Genomic DNA, 25,033 nt, shown 5'->3' on the forward strand with positions numbered 1-25,033 from the left:
TTAAAAATTACTGCCCCTCCATATTACCCCAAATGCCCCAGAGACTGTAAGCCCTCAGGAAAAGCCCCCAAGCACGTGCTGACACTGACAGGGACGCCCCAGGGGTTTCTGGGAGTCTAACGGGTCACGTGCTGCTTTGGATCACAGGGTAGGAACCTTTCTGTTGCGGAACCCTTGGTGCGTGGCGTAGGGGGTTGTTTTAACAGTCGGAACGATGGCGGGCATCGAGGGCTCAGGTACGGTGTTCCTGCCGCGGAAGAAGCCCATGGTCTGCGTGGAGTACCCGGGACTGGTGCGCAACGTGGACAAGATGCTGCTCACCCTGGGAGGGGAGCAGGGGGTGTCCCGGGTGAGACACGTTACATGTGGTCCCTGTGTCTGCATGAGTACCTACCCCCTGTATACATCAGTACCGAGTATTACACCAATAATATACAGCGTGTACACTGCTACTGAGTACCTACCCCCTGTATACATCAGTACCGAGTATTACACCAATAATATACAGCGTGTACACTGCTACTGAGTACCTACCCCCTGTATACATCAGTACCGAGTATTACAGCAATAATGTACAGCATGTACACTGCTACTGAGTACCTACCCCCTGTATACATCAGTACCGAGTATTACACCAATAATATACAGCGTGTACACTGCTACTGAGTACCTACCCCCTGTATACATCAGTACCGAGTATTACACCAATAATATACAGCGTGTACACTGCTACTGAGTACCTACCCCCTGTATACATCAGTACCGAGTATTACAGCAATAATATACAGCGTGTACACTGCTACTGAGTACCTACCCCCTGTATACATCAGTACTGAGTATTACAGCAATAATATACAGCGTGTACACTGCTACTGAGTACCTATCCCCTGTATACATCAGTACCGAGTATTACAGCAATAATGTACAGCATAAAATCTGCAAAACATGGAGACCAAACAGGGACCAGCTGGCAGGTTTCAGCTGATAAGGACAGGGATAGCTAACCAAATGCACCGATTAGTCTTGTCCGTCACCCTCGACAGTCAGCAATCCGTATATATAAAGCTGATGAGCAGAGCACAGAAAGGATCCAGCCAGGACTGCTCTTTGACCAAGTATTACCCCAAGCCGTTTCTGGCACCCCCAATAGTTTTTAACTTTTTCGTTTACATTACTTAAATTACATACATGTTCTATCTATATAAATTACTGGGGCTTTTAGGGCTGTAGAACCCTGTGATACCCTCATACCCAGCAAACATTCTGGGCATCAGGGGAGGAAAAAGGGCACATTGGATTTTGATTTTAATGTGATAATCAGCCCCTATTAAACTGGCCGGAGGGCCACTTTGGACCTGTCTCCCTAGTAAGAATATGCCACTTCCTGGCACCTGTATTTTTAATGGCTGGTCCTGGATAGAGCCAGGTTACAGATACCGTGTGGCAGTTGGTTGCCCATCATTCCAATTGAACCTTATGGCCAAATGCTTTTTTTAAGGGGGTGTAGACCAGCGGACCTAGACCCTCAACGCAGAAGACCATATAACAGCGTAATGGGAAGAGCGTCATGCTCCAAATCGGACACCATCCCATGGAGCAAGTTCTCTCTTAATTAACCATAACTGAGCCTAATTTGTACATTTTCACTAGTCTTTGATAACCAGTCATCTCAAGCACCGATAATGACGATGAGATCGGTATCCGCGATGATGTCATGCTTAAGCGGCTTCTCTGATTGGTGTCTCTCTCTCTCTCTCCTGTAGGTGTACACCGACCCAGCCAAGCGGTTGGAGTTGTATTTCCGACCTAAAGATCCTTACTGCCATCCATTGTGTGCCAACCGCTTTCCGACAAACGCGATGATTCTTCGCGTGACGAGGAAAATCCGTAAGAAGAAGGCAAATGAGATGGAAACGTCTGAGCCCAGCCAGGAGGGTTCTATAGATATGGAGATCGTTGGGGTTGTAAGCGCAGTTTATAAATTCCAAGGTATTTATCTCCTGGTACTTTGTTGGTCATCAAGTAATTTACAGCTTGACGAACTACATTAGCTGGTAATCCAGGAGTCCTAAAGCTCAACACAACTTCAGAAGACCTCTTATCGAACCACGTCTTCTAAAAATACCCCCAAATATTTTGCTGTTTAGCACCCCCATCAGATTTTTGGGTCAATTTACATATAGTATGTCGATACAGTATATATATATATATATATATATATATATATATATATATATATAATGTGTATAGGCAGATAGATGCTTGCTGTGCTTTGTGCTCTGATTTGGGAAATAGACTATAAACCCATAATTATATAAAATATTTAGCATATATATACTCTAGATTGTAAGCTTGTGAGCCGAGTCCCCTTTCCCTAATGTATCGGTTTGTCTTAGTCCATCAGTTCTAGTTTAGTCAGACCCTTTGAACGTATGGACTGTAAGATGTGCTGCTGAAATTGTGGGCGCCATATAAATAAAAGACATTAAAGAGACTTGTGAGTTTGTGGCTAGTTATGCCTCGACGTTAACTAAACAAGGGCTGTAGGGACTTTGACATTTTAAATAAAATGTATACTTCCAATATGCCCAAGAGTCGCACTTTATTCAGTGGAAAAAAAACCACTTGAAATGATGCCGTGTGTCCCCTGTAATGACTCCTTCTTCTGACTCTCTGGGCGTAGGTATGTCCGATTTCCAGTATCTGGCCTTCAGCCGCAGTTCTGATGGCTCCTGCACGTCTCTGTACGACAAAGTTCTCCTGAAGAAGCCGGAGAAGGAAGATTTCTTCCACCAGGACATCGTCCTTCACATTCCACCACCCATATTCTCCCGGCTGGACAACCCAGTTGATTATTATTACCGACCCAACATCATTCATCGGTACGTTCTGATCAGTGCCACGTTTGTTACTCAGACCCCACTCTGTTGTATGGCTCTCTGCTTATTCCCACGAAGGCTTACTCGCCATGCACTTTATTGGGCAAACCAGAGCGTCACCTCCCAGCATTCTGGACCCACGGGCTGAAGCTCTGTCCCCTGGGAGTGCTGTTGCAAGAGGTTTTGACACTCATGTTATAAAGGGACATTCTACTCGTGAACCTTCCTGTGAAGCTGGGTTTCTGATGCCTTTGATGGGAGTGCGGCAGAGCATGCGCAGGAAGTGTACTAAAGTACACGTCCTCCTTTCAGTAGAGGCAGCCGGAGGGAGTGAGAAAGAAGTCTGTATCATCAGAATGCCAGAACACATACATGCGGGAAAACGCACCCGACGCCGTGTAGAGATGTGTCCGTGGGAAGCCTGGCTTATGCTGCTGTACAGGAGGGATTTCCCTTTAAGGTTTGGGGCAGTTGGCAGGTTGGCAGACTTTCTCCCGGCACCTGTAAGAATAAAGATGAAGGTGGCCGTGACGCGATAAAGCTGTTGAGTTTGTTGGCAGATCGCGGAGGGACGGTGCGGTGTTTGCATTGTAATTGGAAGGTGAATGCTGTCTCAGCTGAGTTCTTTCTCAGCGTTTGCTGGCAGGGAACGGGGTGCCCACAGACCCCGAGCTATTAACAGTTGGGTCACGATCTCATCTGCCGTCTCTCTCTCTCCTCCTGCATACCAATTTAGTCCGTGCCCCCATTAAAGGGTCTCTTTAAAAATCCCCTCTCGTTAATAAAAACATAAACTTGCCTTTTAGTTATAGTATTATTTATGTTGGTTCAGCAACTTTTTCAGTCCTAGTAATAATTTTCTCCAGAATCCAGAATAGTTTTCTAATGCTTTTGTTAGTTTGTAGACTTAGTGAGTTGTCTCTTCTAGTAGAGATGTGTGTGATACTTGTAGTAAATAGTGGGGTAAGTGATCTACGATCGCTTTACTGCAAATCCCATAACACTGTCAGTGGCCCATTTAGGCTTCAACAGAAGCATTTGCTAAAAAAGGTTAAAAGCAGAATCCGCCGGCAGATCAGACCCATCCGGCCCCATCTAGTCTGCCCCTTTTCCCTGCCGTAAAGACTTAATCAGTCATTAATCCTTTGGATCTCATGCATGTTTAAATTTCCCTCACTGTAGTAGCCTCTACCACTTCTGCTGGGAGTCGGTTCCACTTATGTAGTAAAAAGTAAAGGTTTTTACGGGTACGTTCCCCCCCCCCCCCCCCCATAATGCTGAAAGTCAAGGTACCACGGTAAAAGGGGTGAAAAGCACATCATTAAAGTAATTATTTTTTGTATCGGAATATGTATATTCTAAACATGCTTTTCTAGGTTAGCGAGAAGCCAGAAGGTTTCCCCTGATTTTGTTCATTGAAATGCTCCTTTCCATCGCAGGGAGGGTTTCCAGCCTCCTTCCGTTTCCAGCGAGAATCTGATCGGTTTGAGCCGGGCGCGAAGGCCACACAATGCCATCTTTGTCAACTTTGACGATGCCGAGGTGCCCACCAGCCCGCACGCGGCGGCCGAAAAGAATTGGCAGAAGCTGTCGGCAAACCCTATAGACGTGAAGGCAGAGGAGGAGATGAAGAGGGTAAGTCCTGTATCGGAAGTCTTACTTCATCACGTCGTCCCCTTTACCGAGTCTGATTGGGGACGGGCGTTTCATCAAAAATGGCCACATTTTATTTTCAGTTTTGTGTGTTGTCAGTAACAATATCTGCTCAGTATAGGGGCTGAGACGGCGGAGATACTTTGTGATGTGCTGTATGATTCCATTGTTCTTGCAATACAGAGAACGCCGACCCGTTTCGTGGGTTTTATTGAATATTTGCTTGGAACATTTCAAGAAACTTCTGTTTTTCTAGCTCTTTGATGTCCGTCCCATCTGGTCTCGGAGTGCAATCAAGGCCAACGTAAATGTCCATCCAGATAAACTCAAGTTGCTTCTACCTTATGTGGCTTATTACATGGTGAGTGGTTCCAACTTTATTTTCTCTTGCTGGTTCCGGATTTTCGCAATGTTTTCCGTCTAACCTCGTTCCGCTTTGCTCCGACGCAGCTGACGGGTCCCTGGAGAAGTCTTTGGGTGCGTTTTGGGTACGACCCCAGAAAACACCCAGAAGCGAAAATGTATCAAGTGCTGGATTTCAGGATTCGTTGTGGAATGAAATACGGTAACATTAAAGTCATAGAACGAAACGTCATATCCATAACATAAGGGTTAATGGCCCCGATCGCGACAGTCTGGTACATACACTAGTTCTAGTCGTTACTATTGTCCAACTTGACTTCCGGAATTCGGAGAGGCAGATAATTTTTCCTAAGATTATGGAACAGTTAATATCGTGAATTGCTGAGTAACTTGTTAATGTATCGTTCTGAAAACGTGTTTGTTTTGTCCCCTTGAGCCAGAGTTGAATGTTCCTTCTGATATCAGGGGAATAAGCTTACTTGATTCAGACCATTTTTTATTTTCTCTTCCGGCAGGGTATGCCCCGAATGACATGCCTGTTAAAGCCAAGCGCAGCACTTACAACTACAGCCTGCCCATCACCTTGAAGAAGCCAAGTGAGTGCGAAAAAAGACTCGGTTCGACCCCGTTCTCTACCGCAAGCTTCATCCGCACGCCGCCTTGGATCTGGGCAGCCGCTTAGCTCTGCCGTATCCACTAATAAATTGTTTCTCCAGCCCCACAGACATTAAGCATGCAAGATCTCACGCAAGGGCTCAGTTCGTCTAGCATTTCAGGGGGTAAGAAGACCGCTGCTAACAAGTACCAACTAAAAGTAAGTACCGCGGTGGTCCCAATCAGATGTTGACCATTGGGTATTACTAATGACCTAAATGGAACTTGTTTGGATTAAGATCCTGTCTTACCGACCTCTCTCCCTCGCTTGTACGTTAATGTTTTTTGCTGTTTCGTGGCTTTTTCTTAACCCCATTCTTTCCTCTCCCCGCAGGATTCCGTTTATATATTCCGAGAAGGTAACTTGCCCCCGTATCGTCAGATGTTTTACCAGCTTTGTGATTTACAAGTAGACAGGTAATCACTGCTTCCGCACCGATACAGACTAAAGCGTACAGGAAGATATTGTTTTTGGTATCGTTCTCCCTCATTTGAGTCTCGACAACAGGGTAGGTTTGCAGGATCTCCTCGCATGATCTCGCTCTTTCCAAAAGGTCCACCTGTACTCTTGTCAGGGGATGCTGCCATTTTGCTTTGTCGAGAACCTTTCACACTTCGTCGGAACCAAAAACTGCCAAATAATTATCTTCTTCACGGACTCGCCGAGGTGTGGAAAGTCTGTTGCAGCCTTAAGCCCAATTCCTCTTAACAACCTCAGAAACCTGGAATACGTTTCATTTTTAGGTAAACCAACCAATGAGTTATCCTTGGCGACAAAGTCCTAAGCGGACATTATTCAGCCTACTAGTAACTATGAATAAACAAGGTGTATTTTGCTAGGAAACGGGCTGCAGCTGGACGTCAAATTCTCTGTATCTCCTTTTACAGCTTGCAGGCTATGATCCTGAAAAACGATGGCAATGAAAGCGTTTGCACGGAGAGAGATGGCTGGTGCCTCCCGAAGACCAGCGACCAGCTGCGAGACGCAATGTCTTTAATGATCAAAAAGATCATACGGTCCAAGAGACCAGGTAGGAAGGAGCAGTGCATGTACGGGCCAAGCAGGTTGGGAATGAATGCGTTGACCTATCCTACATTTTACGGTTCTGTACACTAAGTAGCCCTGTGCAGTGGTGTTTCCCCTTATAGCATATACATTGTATCAGCCATCCTTACTCCCTGTTCTTAAGATCTGCGCCATTATTTCTTTATCTCATTGTTAAGTTGTTGATTTAACATATTGTTGCCTTCATACTGTCTGGCTGTGTCTTAGCTCTCTTTACCGGGCCTTCCGCTTCCACTGACACCAAGGGGCAGATGGCTTACGAATCTGGCGAGGAAGAGGATGACGACGAAGAGGAGGAGGAATTCCACCCGTCCGAAGGCAGCGAAAATGAGATGGAAACAGAACTTTTGGACTATGTTTAAAGACTCTTTTCGGCCTCATAGTGTATTCTGGAGCTCAGCTTGGTCACCTTACACCCGTGACATCGGAGAGTGATGTTTTCTGGAGCAGAACACAGAGATGTGAAAGACGGGTATCTGCGGCGGCACGAGCTCCTCGAACGAATGAAGCTATTCCTGCGCACAGAGGTACCTTCCTTCGAGCCGGAGGGAACTTAACGTTCTATCGCGGCTTCCACGTTACGCTGTTATTTGCTGAAGCTCGATGTGGATTTTCTATCATTCAACGATTTTTTATTTGAACGATTTGATGCCCAAATATAAATCGGGGAATTCTTTTATTGTTTTCTAAACTCGCCGCCGAGAAGGTGTCCGCTCACGTTTTCGATACACTTCATGCCAATGCTATTTAGGGATTTGCGCATGTGCTCATTCAGTACACATATTTAATAAAGGACGTTTATTTCTAATACATGCTCCGTGTTGATGTGAAGGCGGAACTGAAACTTTAATTTCCCCCTAGTTCTGCACCTATGCACATTCGCTAGACCTGGGCACAGAGGGACAAATTGCTTCGGACAAACTTTTAGTTCAGATGAAACTTTGGGGGGGGGGGTCCCTGGGTCTTCTGAACTCACATTTCAACAAGATGTGCTTCAAGCCTCAGCATCTCTGATTGCTGTACAGGTCCCCTCTGTGCCAACTGAAGTCCCTGGGGGTCATGAAAGACCCCCAAGGGGATCTCTAAACAAAGTGCCCCGCTTCAGTGTGAAAATAAATTCAGGGATATCATCCAACAGTTAATTAGCGATTGTTACATCGCTAAGTATGGCTCCAATAAAACGGAACAAGCGTTTATTGACTGTTGGATAACATCCCAGATAATCTTGACCAGGTTCCAAGTGATTGAGTTAAGAATAGAAAGAGCGAGGTGAGGGGCCGGAACTTTATTTCATTGTGGGGTTCCTCCTCGTTTTTGGCGATTCGAACAAATGCACGATCTAGGCAGAATTTATTTAAACAAATTCATACGAATCCAAATGATTTAGTTTTGAGACTGGGGAAACTTTCCTTTTTTTATCCTTCAGATGAAATCCAAGGATCCAGCGCGAATCCTATATATATATATATATATATATATATCATAAAAATTTGAATTCAGAGAAGAAAAAAAACCTTTTTTTTGTATTTATTTTCAGGATGTTTAACCTGTTTTTGGGATAATCGCAAAATTACAGCTGTGTTTCTAGGAAGAATGGATTACAGGGTTAAAAAAATAATATCCTGAGCTTACCGGCCTCCCAAAACTAAATGGTGTATTGGAATTATGGACACGCTGCCGCACTTGGCATTAAAATAAGTAACATCTGCTTATCTTGGGATACGGTAGATGGAAACCACGCAGGTGTTCACTAAACAGAGAACCCCGGCCTGCCGCATAACCTTGGATAACGTGGATAACGTATCTCTTACTGTCCGGCTGGCTCTGTTTTCTAAAAAGCAATTTAAATACCAAGAAAAATACAGGTCAGATGTTACGGCAGGGAACCTGTTTAAATAATAATTGTTGCTTTGATTGTTTAAAAACATGTTCTTCTGTATCACAAGCCCCAATGCTGTATACTTTACATTCATCTGCAGACCTGGAGGCGGCCATTGTTGTCAGTCATGTGATATTTTAAATGACCCTCCCTGCTCAGTCACCGCACTGAGCTGATGCTTTATGGCGATGCTAATGAAGTCCGTCCCGCCGTAGACTTTCACTAGTCAGACTGAGTGATTACGACTGAGCCATTCTATTTTTCCCACAGGCAGCATGATAAGGAGTCGGGTGTTTGTCTAGTAGATTGGGGATCGGATAACAGACCGAAAACGTATCTTTAGTCTAATACTAGTGATAAAAAAAATAAAAGAAATGTCGGGAGCTCCCCTTTAGAAGGTCGAACGACACTGACTTACTAAGAATACTAATTTGATTTTAATTTAAAAGTGTAATTTTGCAGTGTGTTTAGAACCATGATTAGATGGCAAATGGGTCAGTGACTGCCTTGTGCTATATCACACCGTGCGACCAAACTGTGTCTGTCCAGTGGGAAGTATCTTCTGTTGGCGAATTTATTTTACTAATTTAGGACAATGATGTACATTCCCTTGCAGATTCCGAATATACAGTATATATATATATATATATATCTATACTGGTGTTTCGACTGGACTCGCAGGACTTTATGATTGTGTCCTGTAAAACACTCAGGGCTGCCGTTCAACAACATGTCTAGATAAGCTGTGTATGTGCACCTGGAGAGGGTCTCACACGCTCCGGTTGAGTTTTGGACCTCCACCAACCTTCTCTTCCACCAATCTAACCCCGGCATGAATGGGCGTTTCGTTCGCAGGAATTTAGCTGCAATAAGAGGTGGTTGGTGATTCTCTCTCCCTATCTATCTATCTATATATATATATATATATATATAATCTCCTCGTACTCCTCCCAAGTTTGGGAAAGGACCCTCTGGCAGAAGCGATGGCTCGGCGGGTGACCTTAGCATTGGCGTTTACGTGCCTCCTGGCTGCAGCTCATGCTGCTACGGTAAGATATCTATGAATATTATATGAAGAACTGGCTGTTTTAAGAAAAGTATATATATAAATATATATATACAGAACTTTTTGGATAGTTTTGCCCAGGTATGTTTGGGAAGCACCTGAAAAAACTTGGTTTTCACCCCAAATGTGACCACATTAAGCTTTATAAAAGATGGTTGTGGACTATTCAAGTCTAGATGGAGGGACTGGCCAGTTCTCGGAGAATATAACTCTTATACGCTTGACTTGCGTAACTTGCTCTGCTTCGTACTGATTGTGAGCTCTCCGTCTTGCAGCTGGGAGTGGTTCATACAGAAGGAGGATTTGTGGAGGGAGTCAGTAAGAAAATTGGAACCCTTTCCCCACAATATCTCGATATTTTCAAGGGGATCCCGTTTGGTCTCCCAACAAAAGTCCTTGAAAAGCCAGAAAAACATACTGGTTGGTCAGGTATGTCCATCCACATTGCCTGTTCTGTTTGGGGGAATGCTGTAAGCAAACGTCTCCCACCATCTCTTGGATCTTCTCATGGTCTTCAGATACTGTTGCTGGGTTTTGGTTCTGTTTTTAACCACGTTGCATTTCCAACCCCAAATGTTCCAACAAGATACAGGCGCCCCGACCACCATATAAAGTTTTAATACAAATTCAACTCATCCTAGCCCTGTCAAAGTCCAGTCTTGTTGTCTCCATTGGCCACGGTATCTTCTTTTACTCGCCGGTCCTCTTCTACCTCAAGCCCAATCCCCGACTGAATTGTTAACACTGTGTAACAAAACGCGTTCACTACCTAAGTCCTCCAAAATGAAATGTAAAATGTTTACAGCCCCTGCCTTAAATTTCGAAGCCCCCTGTCCATGAGTGGTCTGACCCTTTAGACAATGACCTGGTCCTCCAGGCCCACCGACGCCTGAACATTCAGGGTTATCCCATCCTGTTTGAATACGGATATCCATAAAGCTTGGATCCTTGATATACCTTCATGAACCAACCCTCCTCCTCATTTATGGGGACTTCTATCTGTTTAAAGTATTGAACAGAAAAGGTAGACGTAAAATAATGACTTGTATCTGGTCAGGTAGAGGAGATCAGGTGCGGTTGAAGCCCTGGAGGCATGTAATGGCATTGGACATGTTTTTTAAACTTATAAAACAGATAATATCCTATTGTGACAGTTCTTGCTAACATTTATCTCAATCTATGATGTTCCTCCTCTTTTACTTCCTACCTCTACAGGTACCCTGAAGGCCACAGACTACAAGCCGAGATGTATGCAAGCCACCCTAACTCAAACCGATGTTCGTGGAGAAATGGACTGTCTCTATTTAAATGTTTGGGTACCCCAGTCCCGTTCAGAAGGTTAGTTGGGCAATAATGGGCTGCTCTAGGTTTTCTAATGGAATCATTATAACAATACTGGGTGATAACAGCAGAAGTGGCAGATGTTCAGCACGCATGGGATCGGCATATGGCTCCTGAATCTAAGACGAGACCAACGACTGACTGATTAAGGTTTGAGTCTAGACTAGATGGGCGACTACACGGGGCCGAAAGGGTCTTACCTGTGGACAAATTCTATGTTTCTATTCCAAAATCAAGACTAATTCTTCCATGTATTTCTGTAGCATTTAAAGGTTTGTAATCGCACTCTTCAGAATGTTCAGCACTTAAACGTTAGCAGATCCGGAATTTTATTCTTATTTATTATTTAATAACATTGGTCTGCCCGCTTTTGGGACATAATATGAATTTTGTTGTGTTAAAAAAACATTAAAGCAGCGGTTAGTAAGGAGTAGGCACCACATTCGAGGACTTTATACCCAACGGAGCATGTTTTCTCTTCTAAAAGCATCAAATAATGGTCACTGCGACCAACTGTTTAAACTTTGAGTCTGTCCATCTTCATTTAAGGTATGTGATGAATTACGTAATAAAAACCATTATTATTCTTCTTGCCTCACTTAGTCAATAGAAGTAGCTATTAATAGGACGCAAAGTCACATAAAAAGTCTGGGTATAGCCCCTAAAATGGCCTGTTTTGGCCATTTTTATGCTGGAAAGTATCTACATTGAGTGCCCACTAGGTCCCCCTGGGTATCAGCCATGGCCCTTAGAATAATTCAGGGGTTTGAATCACCGAACAATTACCCATTTCCACGAGTATCAGGGTTCAGAATTCAGTGTGTTTAAGATTTAAAGGGAAACGGAAATAGGGTGATATCGAGGTTTCTAATGACCTTCTCTTCTCTTCAGTCTCCACAAAACTCCCTGTGATGGTCTGGATCTATGGTGGTGGTTTCCTTCTGGGTGGAGGACAAGGCGCCAACTTCGGGGACAACTATCTTTATGATGGAGAGGAGATAGCTCTGCGTGGAAAAGTGATCGTGGTGACTTTTAACTACCGTGTTGGGCCTTTGGGCTTCCTGAGCACTGGAGATGCCAACGTTCCAGGTAAGATCTCTGGTTATGAGTTCTTGTTTCTGGAGAACGTGGCTTGTTGGAGACCCCGATTTGGTGCTTGGGCTTTTGATTAATATTTTTGGCTGGACAAAATTTACGGCCCTGAAATTAAGTTCTGCTTTTAACACGCAGGTAACTATGGCTTGTGGGATCAACATTTGGCCATTGCCTGGGTGAAGAGGAACATTGCCGCCTTTGGTGGGGACCCCAGCAACATCACGCTTTTTGGAGAGTCGGCTGGAGGTGCCAGCGTCTCTCTGCAGGTACAGAGCAAGAATTCAGTGTATTCCCACCAAATGCCGTTAAAAAAAAAAACCATCAATCTGTGGCAAAAATTTTGGGGGTCCGTCACATTACATGGCCATATATTGCTTATCCCGCCACTACGTCAAAGTACCCCAAGTGTGGAGAGTCCTACCTAATGTTTCACGGCTGGAGGGCTGCTCAACCCTAAGATTTGGTCGACCTGGCTCAATGCAGCTATACTCATCACCTGTGTCTCTAAACCTGACTTTGCATTTTCCATGTTCCAGACTCTGACCCCTTACAATGTCGGCCTGATCAGACGTGCCATCAGCCAGAGCGGAGTTGGGCTGTGTCCCTGGGCTATTCAACAAGAGCCCCTCAAGTGGGCCAAGCAGGTAACTTTCAAATGGAACCTTGAGTTTGGTGCTTTTAAAACCCAATTTTATAACCATTTACTGAATTCTGCATATTCCTGGTTGCATATGGACATCCTTAACTGATATAGCGGATTCTTATTGTTGATGACATAGCCACTCCATGCTCCTAGGACTTGGGAGCTGTGGTTTGGTGATCATTCCATGAAAACGCTTTCTTTTAGCTCGCCTCGAGGGTTGGCTGTCCCGTCGACGACACCGCGGCTCTGGCCAACTGCCTGCGAGGGACAGATCCTCGCGCCATTACTGTGGCCTATAAGCTGGAACTAGGGAACATGCAGTGTAAGTCCATCACTATACATTACGAAGGTCCAACCCCACTGAGCGTCTGCTGCAGGAGCAGCTCGACTGGCCCTGTATAATGTATAAGTAAAGTCACTGAGATTTCCTAAGTCTCCTCACCCATCAAAAATTATGTATTATTCAGGGCCAGCTCAGCCCTTCTTACTGGGGAAACTTGTCCATGATGAATGAGTAGAAGCCATAACTCTCCTGCAAACATTAGTGAATAGAACCCAAGGAGTGTTTTGGGAACCCGCTGCTGTAATTAAAGATTCGCAATGAAGCAAAGCCTTGTTCTTGCCGGGTCCTGCTGGATTTGTCTGTTGACTAGTTGGGCATTGGCTTTATTGAAAATGGGAAAGCCAGAATCCAGGCATTTCCCGTGATGCGTACATGTGCCTAGGGGCCCGTGAGCTGTGTGTGTGTGTATGTGAGTGTGTTTATGTGCATGTGTGCGTGTGTATGTGCACCTGGAAGCCCCAGCGGGTCTTAAACTGATACGTTCCTACAGGGCAGTTTGTTCATTCTCGCGTCTCTGTTCTTGCAGATCCCCTGGTATATTATTTGGCTTACGCCCCTGTGATCGACGGCGACTTCATTCCCGATGAGCCGAGGAACCTGTTCACCAACGCAGCCGACGTAGATTACCTAGCGGGAGTAAACGACATGGATGGCCATCTGTTTGCGGGGGTCGATTTGCCGGTTATCAACGAGCCCTTACAAAAAATTTCTGCGTAAGTTTTTCCTTTCACCCCCCCCCAGCGGGAGAGCTGGGAAAGTTCATAATGAGCAGTGCTATTGGGAGAAGCCGTCTAAGCTGCGTTGTTGTAGGCTCTAGGTTAGTTCAGGGAGACGATTCTGCCCTGAATTTCGCCACCGGTGAACTTCCCAATAATTTTTGGGGGTTCCTACACTGGTTGGTAGACTGGGTGAAGAACGTGTCGCTCAGGCGTACGGCACGCGGAGACGTTAAGTCTGGAGCCTTAATTTCATGGCACTCGCTGGAAAGCTGGACATGTTGATAGTTGGTCTCGTGTGTCTTTGTGTCTTGCAGGGATACCGTGCAACAACTGGTGCAGGGACTGACCCTTCCAAAAGGCCCCGGAGGATTAACTATCGCTTATGACCTCTACACCGCAAACTGGGGACCCAGCCCGAGTCAGGAGCTCATGAAGAAGACAGTCATTGATATCGAAACAGACTATATTTTCCTGGTACCCACGCAAGAAGCCCTGGCATATCACAGTCAGAATGCCAAGTAAGTGCAAACAGTATCATGTATCTTTAAACACTACCCAGGACTCTGAAGACCTCAAGGAGCAAACCCTAGCTTCATACCACCGTGTACCCTGCATCTTCTCTTCCTCTCTTGCACCTTCATTAACTCGATGCTCTCTCTGTATCCTAGGAGCGCCAGGACATACAGCTATCTCTTTTCACATCCATCGCGTATGCCGATATATCCAAGCTGGGCAGGAGCCGACCACGCCGAAGACCTGCAGTATTTGTTTGGGAAGCCCTTCAGAAACCAGCTGGCTTACAGACCCCAGGATAGAGATATTGCCGCTGCAATGATCGCCTACTGGACCAACTTTGCTGCTACCGGGTAAGTACTAGCAGCGATCCCTCTGCCTGGGATCGCCTTAATGGACACCCCAGCCATCCCATGCACTTTAAAGAATATTGATAGCTAAGTGTTCCCTTTAAATTGTTTTATGGGCACTGTTTTCCCGCATCGCAGAAGACGCGTTTGGTCGAAGGCATGTTCTGCATAGCGGTAGATAGGTGCGGATACCCGCCATCAGCCAGCTCCAATATTTGGATATGTGAGGGTCTAACGGGACCTCTTCTTCGGATGTACAGAAAGCACTCCCAGCACGGGCTGGGGTCGGCTTGTCAGGAGGGGACCAGCACGAGCCGGAGCGGAGCTGGCTAAGGCAACAGTCCTGATGTTTTGTCGGGCTCAGCATTGCCATCAGGGCCCAGGGTCTGGGTTGGCCTTTTGTCCCATTACTGACCAGCGCATGTCTCAACTACCTTTAACCTTTGGTATTAACTACCCCTAAAGCTTTCAGGAATACCCCATGGTGTGTATCTACCATAGGTTGAGATAGAATGCATTATATGCTACCATTAAAATTTGGGGCATGGACCAGCGGACGTATAGCATCAGCCTGAATATCTCCTGCACCCCGTCTCCATTAACATGCCATTACATTTCTTTTTTTTTTTTTTTTTTTTTTTTTAACTATTTTACAGAGATCCCACTAACGGGCCATCCAAAGTCCCCACTCCTTGGCTTTCTTACACGACTCACTACGGCATGTACCTGGAAATCAACAACTCCATTAGCTACCAGTCCATGAAACAGAGCCTCCGTTCACCGTACGTGAGATTCTGGGCCCAGACTTACCGTAATCTGCCATCAGCCTAGGCGAGCAAACCATTAAACGCTCATTCTAGCAACATTCTAAAGTGTTTTCATCGTGACTTATTTCTACGTCATATATGAGTATATTTCATTTATTTATATATATATATATATTTACCTTTTTTTGTCTCGGGTCCTTGGATAGTTTGGTGGTGCCGCTACCCCCACGGCTTCCATTATATTAGATTAATAGTCCTTTTGTAACAAAGAATGCTGAGGACACCGTGCGTAACAAAGTAACCTTTATACAGAGTGATTTATTGCAAAGATTCATTTACATTGCTTGTGTACACTGAGCATCGTAGAACAGTCTCCTTCATTTTAGTCGAGTTACAAAATACACAACATACAATCAGAGACATCATTAACAAATGTAAACGCTGACGCCTCGTGGCGCAGTCTCACGAACACGCACGCGCACACACTAACACCCAGGCTTCTACACCAAAAAAGAAGATTGCACTTAAAGGGAGGGGGGGGTAAAAAAAAACGGAGAAACACGGGGCAAACGGAATACCGTGTTCGGGGGAATCGCATAAAGTCTTGGTGGTGAACCGAATATACTTTCCTTTGTTATGGGGGGGGGGTGCTGTTAGAAATCACAGTCCAGTTGGGGGCTTTAGCAACAGTAAACGGACTCGGCCCCATGTAAGGGTTAAATCTGTGTAGCGGGTACAATCAGAGAATCTGTATTGGGAAGAATACATTCTTTGTCGCAAATTAACATTTTAATGACCTGTAGGAATTATGAATTCTAGCGTCGGGTCTGTTACTGTTACCGGTTCCTTAAAGAGACAGACGCATCGCTCAGCGCTCAAACTACCCACCGAAAAGAACATCTGACAATGTGCCAGAAGCATAGTTACTAAGGGGTAATTTACCATGCAGGCAGCTGTCTGGTTTTGCATTAGTAGCCAAGAAGCCATTAGATGTAATTTGATGACTGCAGCAAGCATGTCACCGAATGGTGATTTATGGCTGAAATAGGATACCCCAGGTAGGGGGGGGGGTTTCCTTCACTTATCTTACGTTACTGCATTTAAATTACAAAACGCCGCAGATCCCATCTGCCGGTTGCGCTAATTACAGTGAGCAGCTCTTTAAGGAATCCTTCGATTTCATATAATACATTACTTTTTATTAATCTAGGTGGAGACTCTGAAGGGATTTCTGTTTAACCTACGAAATCTCAAACTCCGGGGCCGCTTAAGAAAATTTTAAGAAAAAGAGAAAAACTCCCATTGCTAGTTAAATAATACAGGTTTAGGCCGTATAGATGGGCAGGTTGAGTCGCTCCAGTTGTGAGACGGAAAGGAACATGGCGCCGCATCGTTAAACGGGTATAAACCATTCACTGTGGCTGGTAAAGTGAGAAATACACGTTAATCCAGAAAAAAAAAAAGAGATTGCTTAGAGACGTCACGTCCCAGAATGCACCAGTCAGGGTATATCAGAATATTACCCAATAAATGCCGTTTCCCTGCTAGGTTTGATTGGCACTTGTGAGACGGGAGGGTAACCTCCGATAATGGCAGGTAAACAGGTTGCAAATGCAATTCCACGTAAACTGTAAGGTTTGCCCTCTTCCGAACCGCGCTCGAGAGGCGTTAAGGGTATTTGTGCCCACCTTTCTAAAAAATATAAATGGTTTAAGGAATCGAGGAGAGGAGCGTTAAGGCGCGTGTTATAGAGGCAATATGCATTATGGATCTCAGAGAACTCCTTGGTTCCTCTGTGACCATACCTATATCTTCTCTGGCCAGCTATGCATGGGTTAACCCAATGCTGTTTAAATATATTATTAAGGGGTCCATTAAAGACCCTCTTATACATATAGCAGACAGAACCCTAGATGCTTGGCATAGGACCTCTCTATCATTGAAATGGACAACTGATGCCCCTAGTGGTGGGTCTCTGTTATAACAGGTTGGTTATCCGCAGCAAACTCAATCACTCAGTAACAGGGATAAGGCATCTTCTGGTACTCCTGCTTTGATGGACTGCAATTCCCACCATCCTCAGCCAAGGCTTTTATGAGAATTGCAGCCCGACCCCCGTAGATCCTGTATCAGCAGCGAGATACATAACCTAGCGGTTAAATGCCCCATTTCGAAATGCATATGATTCAGTTCCTTAATCACCAGCAGATCATCCTTCCACGTTATTGAAAGACAATTAGAAATAAAAAAAAAATGTTTCTTTTTCTATGTAATTGGAAAATAAAACCAAATGTAAACATTCCAACCAAACGCTTTTAAGACGCGGCACGCACTTAAAAGAACCAATAGGAGTCTTTCGCTTGCTGCCGTGCTAGCGTGTCATAAAAATAAAAAAAATATGTTTAATCATTTTAGCACCACAATTGCCCCCAAAAAACACTGAGATCAATTACAAAGCCGTTATGGTGCTAAAGTGATTACATTGGGTAATGGATAGGGGGTGGGGGGCAAGGGGGGGGTTTGCCACATTTTCACGCTATTTACAGTAAACAAAAAAAAAATCAAAGAAAAATAGGTAACAATACTCAATGTATAATTTTTCTAGCATCTATTTACAACCAATAAATATTTATAAAGATAAAAAAGTTACAAAAAATATTCATTTTATACACATTAAAAAAAACCTTTTTCACTGGTCTGACCGATTTCATAGCCTGCACTCGGAGCCACTGCCGGAAAGTAGCTAAAAACATTGATTTGGCCCCAAATTTTTTTTTTTTGTAATGGCAAAAAAATAAATATTAGAATATTTACATAAGAAAGAAAAAAGTTGTATGAATGTACATTTTGACTGTAAATTGTAACACTTATTCAGCCCGATGGGGGAAAGTTACACCATTTTTTTTTTGTTTTTGTGGTTTGTTGCAAAAATAAAAATTAAAGAGAGTTTTTTTTTTTTTTACTATGTGGTCAATGTTGCGGAGCTTCATCTTTGGTGTGTTTTGAAATGCTGGATCGGTTGAGATTGAACCAAAGTCCCACTTTCTCCGGGTTTTAAGAAAAAGCATGGCTTATATTATAAACCCTGCAGTAATAAAGAGGTTTACAGACGCAGACGAAATGCAACAACTCCATCTCTGTAAGGATTCTTTATCAATAATAATAATAGTTTTTTTTTGTAACATTTTTTTTTTTTTTTTTTAAAGTGCTTAAAATATCCATAGTAAACTATAAAACGTCATCAAGTAATGTCTCCACAGGGAAGAGATGGAAGCAGTGACCCGTTGAGAGGGAAAGCGGCTCATCGTTCTACGATACGACTCCAAAGCCATTAAAATCTGAGTCCTTTCTCATAGCCAAAAGAGACGTACGGATTAGAATGTTGTCCGAATCTCCGAGCGCAAAACCCTCCCTGGGTTTGTTCTGTTCTCATCTTATATTAATACTGATCCACTGGAACGGCCCAACCGTCATTCTTCACAGCCCTCTAGCAGAATCTTCTCAACCCCTTCTCTTGAAGGCACCTACGGCATGGAGGCGATTTCTGGGTCCTGCTTGCTAGGGTGGGGGGGCATTGTTGGTCTTATATTGGCAGCACACAATAATTCCGTTTTTGGTAGAAGACTGGCAACCTCCTCGTTTTTTGTTTTTTTTTGGCTTGCTCTTTCTTCACAATTAAAGGAAGGAGACAGTGGGACAGTTCTCTGGTCATGGTGGTCTGATGTCCATGGTGGTCTGATGTCCATGGTGGTCTGATGATCATGGGGATCTGATGGTCATGGCGGTCTGATGGTCATGGCGGTCTGATGGCCATGGCGGTCTGATGGCCATGGCGGTCTGATGGCCATGGGGGTCTGATGGTCATGGTGGTCTGATGGTCATGGCGGTCTGATGGTCATGGCGGTCTGACGGCCATGGTGGTCTGATGGCCTTGGTGGTTTGATGGCCTTGGTGGTTTGATGGCCATGGTGGTCTGATGGCCATGGTGGTCTTGATGGTTGCACGGCAGCACACAATAATTCCATTTTTGGTAGAAGACTGGCAACCTCCTCGTTTTTTTTTTTGTTTTTTTTTGGCTTGCTCTTTCTTCACAGTTAAAGAAAGAAGACAGTGGGACAGTTCTCTGGTCATGGTGGTCTGATGGCCATGGTGGTCTTGACGGTTGCACGGCCAATTTTGCCGTAAAGTGGAGTCGTAAGATCTATCTCCCGTTAAAGATACAGGGAGCTTGTTGGGGATGCATCAGGTCGGTTAGAAGATGCCCTTGGCAATCTTAAGTCCTTTCTGCTTCATGCGCGGCATGGAGGCGATTTCTGGGTCCTGCTTGCTAGGGCATTGGTGGTCTTATATTGGCAGCACACAATAATTCAATTTTTTTTTTTGTGCCTTGCTCTTTCTTCACAGTTAAAGGAAGGAGACATGGTCATGGTGGTCTGATGGCCATGGTAGTCTGATGGCCTTGGTGGTCTTGACGGTTGCACGGCAGCACACAATAATTCAATTTTTGGTAGAAGACTGGCAACCTCCTCCTCGTTTTTTTTTTGTTTTTTTGGCTTGCTCTTTCTTCACAGTTTAAGGAAGAAGACAGTGGGACAGTTCTCTGGTCATGGTGGTCTGATGGCCATGGTGGTCTGATGGCCATGGTGGTCTGATGGACATGGTGGTCTGATGGACATGGTGGTCTGATGGACATGGTGGTCTGATGGACATGGTGGTCTGATGGCCATGGTGGTCTGATGGACATGGTGGTCTGATGGACATGGTGGTCTGACAGCCATGGTGGTCTGACGGCCTTGGTGGTCTGATGGTCATGGTGGTCTGATGGTCATGGTGGTCTGATGGCCATGGTGGTCTGATGGCCATGGTGGTCTGATGGCCTTGGTGGTCTGATGGCCTTGGTGGTCTGATGGTCATGGTGGTCTGATGGTCATGGTGGTCTGATGGTCATGGTGGTCTTGACGGTTGCACGGCAGCACACAATAATTCAATTTTTGGTAGAAGACTGGCAACCTCCTCGTTTTTTGTTTTTTTTTGGCTTGCTCTTTCTTCACAGTTTAAGGAAGAAGACAGTGGGACAGTTCTGTGGTCATGCTGGTCTGATGGCTATGGTGGTCTGATGGTCATGGTGGTCTTGACGGTTGCACGGCAGCACACAATAATTCCATTTTTGGTAGAAGACTGGCAACCTCTTTTTTTTTTTTTTTTTGGCTTGCTCTTTCTTCACAGTTAAAGAAAGAAGACAGTGGGACAGTTCTCTGGTCATTGTGGTCTGACGGCCATGGTGGTCTGACGGCCATGGTGGTCTTGACGGTTGCACGGCAGCACACAATAACTCCATTTTGGGTAGAAGACTGGCAACCTCTTTTTTTTTTTTTGGCTTGCTCTTTCTTCACAGTTAAAGGAAGGAGACAGTGGGACAGTTCTCTGGTCATGGTGGTCTGATGTTCATGGTGGTCTGATGTTCATGGTGGTCTGACGGCCATGGTGGTCTGATGGTCATGGTGGTCTTGACCATTGCACGGCCAATTTTGCCGTAAAGTGGAGTCGTAAGAGTCGTAAGTGCTATCTCCCGTTAAAGATACAGGGAGCTTGTCGGGGATGCATCAGGTCGGTTAGAAGATGCCCTTGGCAATCTTAAGTCCTTTCTGCTTCATGCGCGGCAAGGTGGAGCTCGAGCCATGTTTTATCTTGACTGCATTGGAGTAGCCGCGTTTCTTCAGTACAAAGTCATAGTTGGCGCCTGAGTTCATGGCATAAAACACGTTGGCGTTGCTGGGGATCTTTAATTCTGAGGAGGCAAAGAAAATATATAATAAAAAAATATCAATATGGTTGAGATTTCAAGTAAGTGAATCATATTGAATGTTCTACTCCCTAAACTGCAATCCACCAATGGCCGCTCTGATCTCTCTCCCCATCCACTACAGACTACTATCTTGTTCTCCCACACACTGTCCCATCTTAAACAAAGCTCTTCTTACTCCATCTCTTTCTCGCTCTCTCTCCCTCCCTCTCTCACAGAGAAATCATGCAGACAAGTGGTTAGACTGGTCCGCCCCTTGCTTATTCAAACACAACCTTAACCTATAAGGTCTTGTTGAAAGGGTTTACATTTGGGGTACAGACTCAACTAGTCAGACACACACCTTTTTCTTCAGACATTTTTTGAACAAGTTCATAATCCTCTGGACGTTCTCCATCCAAGTTGTGCTTAGCCATCGCTTTCCTGATAACAGCTGGGGTCTTGTCCTGGCTCGTCACCTAAGAAGGGATGAAAAAGGGTCAGAATAACACTTTAACACATACAATCTTCTCATGGGTGCCAAAAATCTGGGACAGCTAAAGTGTGTGGGATCGCAGATGGACAGCACAGGTTCCATCTGTGTCCTATGTGGGTTTTATTGAATGTATTAATTATATTAATTTTTCTTTTTATTTATTAGAATGTTCCACTGGAAGCCAGGAAGGTCTTGGATATCCACTCACCATAATGCTCTTGTACAGGTTTCCATTGTCCACATCTAAGCTGACGCGGATAATACAGCAGTCGTCTATCTGCTGGTTGTAGAGCGGAAGGGACATGGAGGAGTAGTTGGATATACCGGACACAGAGCGTTTGTGAGCCCGCGAGGCTGAAACAGGGGTTGAGGTCATGCTACTAGAGGCTGAGCCGATTCCAGAAGTGTCCAAAGAGGAGACTGAGGTTGACTCCCAAAACTGGAGAGAAATTAACGAGATGGTCAAGTTTAGGACAGACAATAAAGTAGACATAAGTAGACAAAACAGTGGAGAAGTCCACCTCTAAACATATAAACTATAACTCTATGTTTGTCTAGAAAAGCCCACTCCTTTTATTTATCCCGTCCACACATGAAAGCACAGGGAGCAGAAACTGACCCCCTTGGGAACGCAGTGTTCTGTGGGCTTTGCCGGCGATGAACAAGCCGGTTCCTCTTGTACCTTCTTTTCTTGACAATCCGGGGAGTCTGGGACAATGCTGATGTTGATTTCCTCCACGTCTGAGCTGCTTGAGCCAGCGGAGGTCACGCTGAGAGAGTCTGGTGCTTCGCTTCCACAAAAGTGCAGACTGCACCTGAGCTGGTCAAAGGACTTGGAATGGGAGCTGACACTGGTACAAGGCTCCGAGTTGGCCGGTTGTCTACTACAAGAGACAGAAAAAAAAACACCAAAATTGATTAAAGACTTTGTATTCTAATCAATACAGCCTTGTTCTTCTTGTAGGAGACTAGACTCCTAATCTCACTTGACCACCTACCATTTGAGAGATGGTGGACTATTTGTGAAGGACTTCAACCCCCAAATCCTACCCAACACTACATTAATATCAATTCGCTGAGGTTTAAATGACTTTAAATGGATTGGAATTAGAGCTGAGGGTGAGGTCTACCAAGAGAAGACACCTAGAGAAGCATATTGGGGACACCTACTCGCTCCATCTTTTGATGATGCCGGTGTTCTTCTTGGCTTTCAATGTGTTGCTGGCAGGGTCCAACAAAGGCTCGATTTCACAGGACAGGCTGTAACTGTAACACAATAGATTATGTTAGGTTACAATAAGTATCTTAATTAAACTATAAGTGAGAAGCCATAACATCCTTTGCCGCCGTTCTGGATTTGACCAGATAACCCACCCGTCTAGAATTGCATTATTTTCGATTTGAAATACAGCTAAGACGCGTGAGAAATTGCCCCGAGCTAAGGCATAGAGATATTTCATTGCATGGAAAAATCTCCTCCTTTGCATTTGCTCTCAAGAGCACTTCGAGGAAGAATACTAAACAGGAAGTTGCTGGCACATACAACAGGAAGTGAGGAATGCCACGCAGAATTACTTCCCCCAGCTGAAAACCATAATTACCTTTACGACATGTCTATAGATTATTGTTTATTTACATATGCTAATATAAACTAATTTATAGGTGTGACTCACCTTTCTCCCTCAGTTAGTCGTTCCATATTTTGAAACCACTCGACGAAGGATTCATCCGGGAGGAAGCTGTAGTTGTTACAAGCTGACTGCAGCAATTTTATTTGGGCAATTACTTCAAACTCCTGCCAGGAAAAGACAAATGGGCACATATGAATTCTGATTGACCGACTTGTCATATAAGAGCTGGATTTGGCTCTTACCCCCCTCCCCCTGCTGATTTATTTAAATACAATTTTTTTTAAAAAAAGGTCAAAAGGAAAAAAGACTAAAGTGAAATTTAACAGCTTAAATCACTCACCTTCCGTCTCTTCTCAAAATTGATGAGTCCTCCCTCCAAATAATCCTTCATGGCTGTGTCCAGCATCACCAGGTCTGTCAGGAAGGTACCCAGGTAAGGAATGGTGCCTTGCATTACACCCTGCGTAGAGAAGAGGAAACCCTGAGCAATTCTCTCAATGAGCAATAGAGGGCGCTCACACGCCTAACACGCACACACGTGCATACATTCTTTTACTGCGGCGGTCTTGTATATTCTTAACTCCTACCATTTCTCTCTGCTGCTGCTGTCTCTTCTGTGCCCTTTTAGGGTTAATATCAAGCGTTGCAAACTTGGAAGTCCCTTCCTGAAACGCAAGTAGAAATGGTATATGTTAAATATAATACCTGCGACATATATCACCCCAAAGCTTTCATTCCGCTTTATCCGTTGCCCAGCCTGCCTTTATCAGCTCCCTATAGGAAGGTGCACTGGCACACTGCGGTATATCTACTGACCATTTTTCAGCAGCAGTAAAGCATCACTGTGCGTTTTCTAAATCTCTCCCAACTGTATGAGTGGCACCATGTGTGCGGCACATAGTAAAATTATGGGGGGGGGGGGGTAATAAAATAGGTTTTCCAAAGCCTTTGTTTACCTTGCTGCGCTCTGTCTGCTTTCTAATCTCATTACATATCTGTTTGTGGAACATTTCATAGAGAAAACAGAGATTTTTAATTTTCTTTTCAGTACATTTCTTACATTCTATAGAAAATGTACACTAGAAGATATAACGCATTAAAAGGTGACCGTGCATGGTCACTATAACTACTAACTTTACAAATATGTCCCTTTAAGGGCCTGTAAATATGGCTGCCTGTGGATATGTGCCTATCCCATGTGTGTTTAGATTCCCTTGTTGGGTTATAATGATATCGGTGTCCAGTTATGGTGGATTATTAAGGAGATTTATATCAGGCAATGCAGAACACAACCATCTCCAGAACACAACCTCCTCCAGAACACCCCCTCCTCCAGAACACCCCCTCCTCCAGAACACCACCTCCTCCAGAACACAACCATCTCCAGAACACCACCTCCTCCAGAACACAACCATCTCCAGAACACAACCTCCTCCAGAACACAACCATCTCCAGAACACCACCTCCTCCAGAACACCACCATCTCCAGAACACCACCTCCTCCAGAACACCACCTCCTCCAGAACACAACCATCTCCAGAACACAACCTCCTCCAGAACACCACCTCCTCCAGAACACCACCTCCTCCAGAACACAACCATCTCCAGAACACAACCATCTCCAGAACACAACCTCCTCCAGAACACCACTTCCTCCAGAACACCACCTCCTCCAGAACACAACCATCTCCGGAACACAACCATCTCCGGAACACAACCATCTCCGGAACACAACCATCTCCGGAACACAACCATCTCCAGAACACAACCATCTCCAGAACACAACCATCTCC

The 25,033-nt window shown here is 44.7% G+C and overlaps 3 protein-coding genes across 3 annotated transcripts in view; 2 read left to right on the top strand and 1 right to left on the bottom strand.

Annotated features, from left to right (window-relative positions):
* Positions 1–1,844: 1,844 nt before the first annotated feature.
* LOC149281797 (general transcription factor 3C polypeptide 5-like) lies at positions 1,845–6,977 on the top strand. The gene is made up of 10 exons (XM_089498996.1): positions 1,845–1,989; positions 2,684–2,882; positions 4,319–4,514; positions 4,789–4,893; positions 4,983–5,097; positions 5,411–5,491; positions 5,612–5,709; positions 5,884–5,966; positions 6,438–6,580; positions 6,823–6,977. The coding sequence occupies exons 1-10, from the start codon at positions 1,860–1,862 to the stop codon at positions 6,975–6,977; spliced, it is 1,305 nt and encodes a 434-aa protein (XP_089355122.1). The 5' UTR covers positions 1,845–1,859.
* A 2,500-nt stretch (positions 6,978–9,477) lies between these two features.
* Positions 9,478–15,395, top strand: LOC149281798 (bile salt-activated lipase-like). Its single transcript, XM_089499011.1, has 11 exons — positions 9,478–9,543; positions 9,836–9,989; positions 10,776–10,898; positions 11,793–11,990; positions 12,132–12,262; positions 12,533–12,640; positions 12,844–12,961; positions 13,509–13,695; positions 14,016–14,219; positions 14,370–14,567; positions 15,221–15,395. Exons 1-11 carry the CDS (start codon positions 9,478–9,480, stop codon positions 15,393–15,395), a joined length of 1,662 nt encoding a protein of 553 aa, XP_089355137.1.
* A 5,548-nt stretch (positions 15,396–20,943) lies between these two features.
* LOC149281799 (ral guanine nucleotide dissociation stimulator-like) overlaps positions 20,944–25,033 on the bottom strand; it is a 46,086-nt gene continuing 41,996 nt past the window's right edge. The window contains exons 11-18 of the mRNA XM_089498946.1: positions 23,828–23,905; positions 23,581–23,700; positions 23,283–23,404; positions 22,780–22,875; positions 22,292–22,493; positions 21,818–22,048; positions 21,478–21,592; positions 20,944–21,119 (exon numbers count right to left, since the gene is read on the bottom strand). Coding sequence (XP_089355072.1) covers positions 20,944–21,119; positions 21,478–21,592; positions 21,818–22,048; positions 22,292–22,493; positions 22,780–22,875; positions 23,283–23,404; positions 23,581–23,700; positions 23,828–23,905 — 1,140 coding nt within the window. The remainder of the gene's footprint in view (positions 21,120–21,477; positions 21,593–21,817; positions 22,049–22,291; positions 22,494–22,779; positions 22,876–23,282; positions 23,405–23,580; positions 23,701–23,827; positions 23,906–25,033) is intronic.

The sequence above is a fragment of the Sceloporus occidentalis genome, unplaced genomic scaffold, assembly GCF_023333645.1.
Source record: "Sceloporus occidentalis isolate IW3139 unplaced genomic scaffold, rSceOcc1.0.p SCAF_127, whole genome shotgun sequence".
Classification (NCBI taxonomy): Eukaryota; Metazoa; Chordata; class Lepidosauria; order Squamata; family Phrynosomatidae; genus Sceloporus; species Sceloporus occidentalis.

Excerpts from the sequence above, each read along its gene's own strand:
- LOC149281797 (XM_089498996.1), top strand. The coding sequence starts at position 1,860 with ATGATTCTTCGCGTGACGAGGAAAATCCGTAAGAAGAAGGCAAATGAG. Across the intron at positions 2,883-4,318 it reads CGACCCAACATCATTCATCG|GGAGGGTTTCCAGCCTCCTT; the intron begins GTACGTTCTGAT and ends TTTCCATCGCAG. Across the intron at positions 4,515-4,788 it reads CAGAGGAGGAGATGAAGAGG|CTCTTTGATGTCCGTCCCAT; the intron begins GTAAGTCCTGTA and ends CTGTTTTTCTAG.
- LOC149281798 (XM_089499011.1), top strand. The coding sequence starts at position 9,478 with ATGGCTCGGCGGGTGACCTTAGCATTGGCGTTTACGTGCCTCCTGGCT. Across the intron at positions 12,962-13,508 it reads GGAACTAGGGAACATGCAGT|ATCCCCTGGTATATTATTTG; the intron begins GTAAGTCCATCA and ends CTGTTCTTGCAG. Across the intron at positions 14,568-15,220 it reads ACCAACTTTGCTGCTACCGG|AGATCCCACTAACGGGCCAT; the intron begins GTAAGTACTAGC and ends ACTATTTTACAG.